Consider the following 9,405-nt stretch of genomic DNA (forward strand, 5'->3'; position numbering starts at 1 on the left):
GGTACCAATTTTGGGCGTAGTGAGGGTGCTAATCCTTCCTCATACGTAACCGACTCCCGAGCCCGTTTTCTCATATTTTCGTAGACCAGAATCGTCGTTTTAGTAAACTAAAAATGTTTTTATTCTTAGGTGATCCGATCACACCAAAACAAAAGATCGGTGGCGACTCCATGCATTTGATTTTCAAAAGTTGATTACCCCTTTTTTTAAAAAAAAAAATTTAAAATTTTTAAAGCGAAGGATGATTTAGACAATTTTATCAATTTCATTTGACATTGATTAGATTAGAAACTAAAGTATTACACTCGTTTTATATAATAAAAAACATTAAACTATATTTTATATAAAAATTGATTACGGAAATAAAAATTTCAGGTTATTAAAATTTGTAGGTCTACTAATTTAAATATATTAAAAATTACTACAGAAAATTCGATTTGAATATAAGGAATACTTCTAATATACAAAAAATTGAAAATAAAAAGAATTTTTACGGGTAATATTTTGATAAATGTAAGAATTCTACATTAAATTTGATTTGAATGTTTTTATTTTTTAAATAACATTATGTTGGAAAATGAAAATATTATATTTTCTAATAAAATTAAAAATTTAATTAATATATATGAACTTTTAAAATATTAAAAAAATTACACAGCATAGATTTAAAAATAAAATCATTTTTCTAAACCCCAACATTACATTGACTAGTTGTCTATATATCAAGGATTTTTATGGCAATAATCCTTGCACATTTGATCTAAACATTGATTATGGGAAAAAATCTAAATTATTAATTTTATTTTATTTTTGTTTGATATAAAATCTAAAATGATATAAAATTTAGTAATTATAATAATGCGAGAATAAATTTTTAAATACGAGGATTTTATATGATTTTTTTAAATTAATTATTGTCACAATGGTCATATTTTCAACTTTTAATTTTTATATTTATAGTAAAATCATCATTATTTTCAGTTAAAATAGCGTTCATTTAAGAAAAAATTAATCAAAAATTTTAAATTAATTTGGCTAATTATTTTCCATCATTAAATAAAATTATTCCCAAAGAAAAAATCAATTTAATTCCCGTAAACCTTTAAATTTAAATTATTTATTTTCTCTTATTTCATTTCTTCTATAGAAATAAAAAAGAAAAAAGCAAAAAGTGAAAATGAAAAAAGAAAACAGAGGAGTTAAAGTCATTAAAGGTTCGATTAATGATGAAACTTCACGTGAAAGTAAATATAAAATTTAAATTTTGGATTAATTTCATTTTAAGTTCGATTTACATTTAAGTAATTTTGATTTAATATCTTATTTTATTTACATCATTATATTTAAGTCATTTTCTATGATATATTTTTAATTTTATTTTAAATTTAAAGATAACTTTAGTTTTAAATTTAGTTTTTATTGTGATGCTATTGCAATTTTTAATTTAATAAATATTTAATTTATTTTATAATTTAGTTAATATGATAATATTTGCATGATATATAATATTTTATATTTGTGCTATGTGTATATGTTAAATTATGTTATTACTAAATATTATAAATTATTATATAAAATCAAACAAAACTAAATAAAATTTTTTATAAAAAAGCACAAGGGAAATAAACAAAATATAAAATTGTCAACATAAAATCAAACCAAAACTGAATAAAAATTATTATAAAGTAAAAGCTCAAGGTAAATAAATTAAATATAAAAATTGGTGAACTATACTTGGAAATGGTAGCTGATTAGATTCCATTTCTCTAAATGCATTCACAATTACATTAGCGACTATTAGTCTAAATTTTTGGCATAATAGTTTTTATTTTATTTTTATTTTATTTAATAATTAAATTTATATTTTTTATCAAAACACCTTAAAATTAATAGAAAAATTTACATTTTTAACTTTATTAATGTTTTATACATTTGAATTACCATGTATATATATTAAAATAACACTTAAAGTAAACCATACTGACTTAAAATAAAAATAATACAATATTAATAACGGGAGCTAAATTGTTGGGAAAACTGTATATGTGAATTAATTTGTTTAATTTGAATTAATTATTTAATTTAATATTTATAATTAATAGTAAAATTCTTTTAAAAAAAAATAGTGCACAATAACCTTGACTTTACAGTACTTTACAGCTCAGCTGGTCTCGACTCTGCTCTCAAAATAGCAAAACGCCTACAAAAAAGAAAACAGAACGGAAAAAAAAAATCCGTTTTTACAGTTATTTTTGGATTTTATTTTGTGTACACTTTACATCACCAAAATTTTACCTTAAATCCTCTTTTGTCTGTTGAAAAATTTCGGTTACTGGCTCTCACTTTTTGCCACCTCCCTCAAATATTTTATTGGTAAATTAATAATGATTGAAGAAGTTAGCACACGTGGACCTTCATAAAAGCGAGTCATCAATTAAACTTAATTTGTGTAGTAGTTTTAATTATCGAATAAATATTTTTTATCCTTTTAAAATTAGAGAAGCAAAAAATGATAAAACTTGAATTCCTCTAATTTCCACTGATAATTATTTTTATGAAAATATTAAATAAAACCTTAATCTAGTAATTAATTCATTAACCTAATTCTAAAAGGAAATTAGGAGGGAGAGGGCGAGAACGGGTCAAGTCTGTCACCGTCACTTTCTCTTTCTCTCTCTCAATGTAAGAATGGGTCCCGCAACAACATAATCATTTCCCAAATTGGGACCACTACTTGATGGGCTACACTTCGAAGCAATTAAATTTAATAAATAAATAATTTTATTATAACAATTACTTTTTATTTTGGAATTGTTTTAAAATTTATTAGGATATCATTTCTAATATATTGCGTTAAATATAATAATTGTTTTTAAAAGGATTTTTTAATTTATTTAATAAATGGAATCAGGGAAAAATAAAATAATAAACACTCGTCATTGGTAATGAAGAATAAGCTTCATCAATACAACAAAAGTTTCAGCCTTAATATCAATAGAACATTATCACACATTGACAAGATTATTTCACAACTCAAGCATGACATATATGGAGTGACTACAAGTACTTAACACGATAAAAAAATCAGCCCCGAATGGTTCGAAGCAGCTGGTAAAATCAACAAAAGAATCGAGCATCTACCAAATAAGAGAATATGACAACAAAACAATCTCTAAAATCAATTGAAAAAGTAAGACGATATGTATAAGCAAGACTACAAACTTGTATAAGACAAGACAAAATAGAAAAGAAACAAAAAAAAACATATAATACTTAAGACAACACGAGTTTAAATCGACTCGTGAAATCATTTATTATTTTGAAATACTGTCAAAATAAAAATAGATTAAGAAGCTGACGAATAGTATCTATAACCAACCCACTTTCAAGAGAAACCGCTAGTGGCCAATGGAGGTTCAGTAATGACAAACACCATCATCTGTCCATCGCAACTTGTTAAGACAGCGGAGATATCCACAGAACAAATTTGCAAGCTGAAAATAGAGAAAGCATGTAGAGTGAATAAGGAGAACAATGAAGCCTGGAGGAAGGCAGAAGAAGACAAACGATAATCAACCTAAAAATTGGCACCATCGCTAGGCAAAACAGGGGGGAAAACAAACGAACTTGAAGAAAAAAAAAAACTTTAAATATAAGAATTATTATATGACCTGTGTTAAAAACATTATTTATTTTTTAGTGTGAAACAACAAATGTTTAAATACTCTATGAAATGAAATCTCGCCCTTAACTTAACAATTAAGTTCATTTTAGTATATGAATTTTTTTTGTTCACTTTGGTACTTGAATTTGACAATTATTCTCATTTAACCCCTAAACTTTTATTCTATAAAAAAAATACATTTTTTAAGTTTCAGGTGATGAAGTGACATAATCTTAGAGTGCCACAATATCACCCTTTTATGAAATTCAAGTTCATGGATCAAAATAGATCTACTTGCAAAAATATAAATAAAGCTTGTAACAAATTTTGATAGATTTTTAAAACTATTATTCAAACAATCAATATTATTTATTTACAATTTTTTTAATTTAATATTGCAAGGATAAACTCGATTAAACAACGAACAAAGTAAAGAAAATAATAATCGAAAAGATCTAACACGCAAATTTTACGTGGAAAAACTCCTCGAAAGAGGATAAAAAACCACAATGAGAGTACAAAATATGGATAGAATTAAAAGAAAACTCGAAGCCCCACAAGAAAAACCTTTCGAAACAAATAACAAAATTCTCTCAATCAAAATATTTTTGTTGTGTAAAATCTAGAGTAACTAAGGCTTATTTATAGGCTAAAACTCGTAATATATATGACTACAACCACTACAGCAAAATAGGTTTTTAGTGACGTTTTTATAAGCGCTAGGACTAAAAACGCCGCTATAGATCGAGTATTAGCGACGCATTTTGAAAAATGCCGCTATAGATCGAGCATCAGCGACACTTTTTAAAAAATACTACAAAAAAATTAAGCACAGCTCCGTCATTTTATGTGAGCTTCAGTGGCATTAGTGGCGCTTTTTGAAAAACGCCGCTATAGATCGAGCACTAGTGGTGCTTTTTGAAAAACGCCGCTATAGATCCGTTATAGATCGAGCATTAGTGGCGCTTTTTGAAAAACGCCGCTATAGGTCTACCATTAGCGGCGCTTTTTGAAAAACACTGCTATAGATCGAGCATTAGCGGCGCTTTTTAAAAAACGCCGCAAAAAATTTAAGCACAATGCCGTCGTTTTATGTAAGCTTTAGTGGCATTAGCGGCACTTTTTTAAAAAAACACCGCAAAAAATCAATTTAGTTTATGGGTTATGGTTTAGGGTTTAGGGTTTATAGTTTAGTGCTTATACTTTATGGTTTAGGGTTTATAATTTAGGGTTTGGGGTTTAGAAGTTAGGGTTTAATGGTAAATATGGTGAACTACTTAATTAACTTGTATATCTTGGATTTTTTATAATATAAATCTAAATAAGATAAATATAAATTATTATTTTAAAAAATATATATCAAAATGGGTTAAATCCTAAAAGCATACATGAACAATGGTTTAGTGTGCAATGGGTTAAATCCCAAAAGCATAAATTATGAACACAATTATTGATATAACATCATTTTATATTTACATATTGTTTACATAAATATTTATATTTATTCAATATAAAAATATATTGACGTATTTATTTTTTAAAATGTGTATGATTAAATCAAAATTAAAGTTTTAACTATACATTTAAACCACAATTAGAATTTCACGTCTACAATTACACATTAAACCGAAATTCATATATAATTACGAGATGTATCTCTATCAAAATTTAGGTGTATACATATAATTAAATATTTAATTATGGTCTAAGGGTTGGGGTTAAGGGTTTAGGGTTTAAAGGATGTAGGTTATGATATAATGTTTATTATTTTGGGGTTTAAGATTTATGATTTAAGATTTAAGGTTTAATGTCTATGGTTTAGGGTTTATGATATAATGTTTATTATTTTGGGTTTAGAGTTTTTAGTTTAGGGTTTATGATTTAGAGTTTGTGGTTTTTTGTTTTATAGTTAGGGTTGTAGCACTGTTCATGGTTTTAGGGATTAGGCTATCAAGGTTTAAGGGTTAGGGTTTTTGATAAAATAACAAAAAATCAAATTGTTTTAGGGTTTAGGTAAGCAATAAGATTCTTTTTTAATTACTTTTATCCCTTGTAATATATATATTTAAGGTTTAGGGTGAAGGTTTATGGTTTGGGGTTAAGGTTTAAGATTTACTATTGAAAAATTGAAGCAACATTTCGATTTACTGAGAAAAATTTTGAAAGTAAAAACATAGAAAAATACATGTCAAAAATGAAAAAGAAATACTATTAATTAAAATAATTTTAAAGTTTTTTTGGGGTATATCACTGATTTTTTAATTTATATATTAATTAATTTCTTATAAAATTGTAAAGAAGATAATATTTAATTTAATATATTAAAATTATCAATATAGTTTAAATTATTTAAGAGATAATGATAAAATTTATATATATTAAAACAAAATAAGGGATTTTTAGCGAAGCAAAACGACTCCATTTTGTGTAAAGGAGAATAACTTTTTGAGGCGTTTTTATTAAAAACGCCACAAAAGATAAGCAATAGCGGCGTTTTTCTACGCAAAAAGTCTTACACAAAACGAAACCATTTTGTTAGCCAAAATGCCTTAAGACTTTTTCCCAAAATCTGTTCCCCCCTTCCCCTTGAAATCCCAAAATTTGACATGAAATATCTTCTTTTTTCCCTCCTTTCTTTTTCCCAAAATCGGTTCCCTCCCCCCTCCCCTCTCCCCAAAGAAATCCTAAAATTTTGCCTAAAATTTCTTCTCTTTTTTTCCCCATTTTATTTTTCCCAAACCATTTCTCCCCTACCCTGATTCCCTTTATTTTTCTCCCAATTTCCCCAAATTGGCAGCCCTATGCATCTCCGTCGGCAGCCCGCTGCTGTATCTCCGTCGACATATGCTGTCAAGTATATTGAAAGAGGACCCAAGGTATGTACTAGGATTTTCTTTTCTTTTCTTTTTCCTTTCATTTCATTTTACAATTCTGATTTCTACGGTTAATGTTCATGATCTTGTATCTGTTTGCATTTTCTTTTTATTCATGGGCTAAATTGGGCTCCTTTTTTCTTGTTTAGACTCAATGGATTGATTTCAAGGGTTTCTTTTACTATGCACATAGATGAACATGCGCAGAGGGAGATTATGAACCATAGGTCTTTGAAGCATCCAAATATTATTAGATTCAAAGAGGTATATATCTATATAATACTGCTTTCACATTTTAAATTACTTTTTGAATTCTGCATTTAATTGATTATAATTAGATTCAAAGAGGTATATTATTCTTTTGCAAATAATTTGTTATATTTTGTTAACATATTGCTAAATCGATTATGTGTACTGAAGAAGCAAATCTGTCTTAAAAAAATATGCTCATTATGTATGTATATATGAGTGAATGATGATGACTTACTCTAATTTGTTTGAAATCGAAATTCATTTTGAATTGCGCTTTCTTGATGCACCAGTAAAATTAGGAGTCAACCTATAATTGCTTGGCATTCTAAGGTTAATCTTTGGGCACTTAATTTGGTTAATTGGCATTTTAACGCTAACAAGTTAAACTTTAGGTTTGGTTTATGAGAGATTGGCTTTGGGGATTAGGCCTCTTTTGGCGAAAATAAAATTTTATGTTACACATGTTATAGTTGTTGATGTTATTTTTATGCATCATTGGAACATATATTGATGTTATCTAGTTGCAGTCTTTTGCAGTGACTACCTGTTCAAGCTTCTGCTTATTAGAGATTCTGGTGTTGGAAAATCTTGTCTTCTTTTGAGATTTGCTGTAAGTTTCTTGACTTACGTTGTTATTTGAAAGCAAATGTCTACATTATAGATATCTATTTTCCTCGTCGTACATTCTTAGGTTCTTATATGATTGCCCTGAATGCTTATATCCATGTATGATGTTAGATTGTAATAATGATTCATTAAAAAGTTTTACTGCATATAACGTGTGTCTTGAGAGAGTAAGATGTGCACTTCACGAGTTTGGACATAGGCAATTGTGGCCTCGGAATCTTGTTACTATATTTAGTTGTATATCAAGATATCAAACATATGGAATTTTGGATATTTCCAGATGGTTATGCAGGACAAAATCATGAACCTAAGATTTTGTAATTTCTTTTATGCAGGATGATTCATATGTAGAAAGCTACATAAGCACCATTGGGGTTGATTTTGTAAGTGGACAGTCATTGGTGCTAACTTGATTTTTTAACTCCCAAAACTTATAGCAATTATTTTAACCTCTTCTGATTTCATTTTCTTTTTGGTAGAAAATACGTACTGTGAAGCAGGATGGGAAAACCATTAAACTTCAAAATGTATGTTTTTACATGCTTTATCTTTGATTTGTTTCTTTGAAAATTTTCTGACCTATGTTGTTCCGAGTAATGCTCCTAATAAGAGAATGAGTTGTTTTCTCATTTTCTTCTTTGGCTGCTACTTTTTCCTTTTCTGTATATTTTCATTTTATAATTAGTCTTACTCTTAAATCTTGACACATAATTTTGGCTTCATGATGGTAACTAATTAGTTTGCTTATGGTTCAATGTGTAGAGGGATACTGCTGGACAAGAACGGTTTAGGACAATCACTATTAGCTATTACCGTGGTGCACATGGCATAATAATGGGTGATCTCCCTTCTAGATATTTTTCCTGGTCTTTATTTGTGCTACTTATGAAGTTTATTTTTTTTGATCTTTTTCTTTCCCTTCTACTGCTGGATCCTCTATTAGATCGTTTATGATGTGACAGACCAAGAAAGCTTCAACAATGTCAAGCAGTGGCTGAGTGAAATTGATCGCTATGCTAGTGATAACGTTAACAAACTACTGGTTGAAAACAAGTGTGATCTTACAGCTAATAAAGTTGTGTCATACGAAACAGCCAAGGTATTTTCCAGTTTATTTCTAGGAAGAGTTGTGATTATTGAATTGTAAATTGTAATTGTTGGTGCTTTACTGCACTCTTTGCCCCATGATATTGCTACTTTCTTCTTTCAGGCATTTGCAGATGAAATTGGCATACCTTTTTTGGAAACCAGTGCAAAAGATGCCACAAATGTTGAACAAGCTTTCATGGGTATATATATATAATACTGCTTTCACATTTCAAATGTTGAATTTTGCATTTAATTCTACAATTAGACTGTGGCTTTAGAAAGGAGATGGCATGCGCTAGGGCTTGGCTATCCTTCAGGTCTTCGGTGGGCTGATATCGAGCGGGCTGCAGTTATACACTATGATGGAGTCATGAAACCCTGGTTGGAAATAGGAATTGCTAAATATAAAGGCTATTGGAGCAAACATATGCAGTATGACCACCCTTACTTGCAGCAGTGCAATATCCATGAATAATTGACATGATCACGGCATAGAAGTGGAATTATTTGATTCATTAATGTAAATTTTTAACCCAATTTTTACATCCACAAGTATTAGCTAATTTTATTATTTATTTTAGTTTTGATTCTAAATTTTATTTTTATTTTTATTTTTATTTTAATATTTAATATAACTTGAGTTCTAACTTTTGAATTTTAATTGTGTTATTAATTTATTATTTTAGATTCTAAATTTAAACTAATTAATTTTTATATTTAGTTTTAAAGCTAAAATTTTAATAGAAAATTTTAATTTAATTAATATTTTTATCCTTAAAAGTATATAGTTTAAAGTTCAAATTTCAAAATAAAACATAATATAATATTTATCATAGAAATAAATATTATTTAATTAAAATATTTTTTAAAGGTCATGTTCTTTAGCGGCATTTATGGGAA

The 9,405-nt window shown here is 27.5% G+C and overlaps 1 protein-coding gene across 1 annotated transcript; it reads left to right on the forward strand.

Moving 5' to 3' along the window:
- The first annotated feature begins 6,465 nt into the window (after positions 1 to 6,465).
- LOC108466249 (ras-related protein RABD2a-like) lies at positions 6,466 to 9,068 on the forward strand. The gene is made up of 9 exons (XM_017766589.2): positions 6,466 to 6,540; positions 6,876 to 6,885; positions 7,311 to 7,399; positions 7,752 to 7,799; positions 7,896 to 7,943; positions 8,179 to 8,250; positions 8,360 to 8,515; positions 8,627 to 8,705; positions 8,784 to 9,068. The coding sequence occupies exons 1-9, from the start codon at positions 6,466 to 6,468 to the stop codon at positions 8,978 to 8,980; spliced, it is 774 nt and encodes a 257-aa protein (XP_017622078.1). The 3' UTR covers positions 8,981 to 9,068.
- The last annotated feature ends 337 nt before the right edge of the window (positions 9,069 to 9,405 follow it).

Source organism: Gossypium arboreum, chromosome 2, assembly GCF_025698485.1.
Source record: "Gossypium arboreum isolate Shixiya-1 chromosome 2, ASM2569848v2, whole genome shotgun sequence".
In the NCBI taxonomy this organism is placed as follows: domain Eukaryota; kingdom Viridiplantae; phylum Streptophyta; class Magnoliopsida; order Malvales; family Malvaceae; genus Gossypium; species Gossypium arboreum.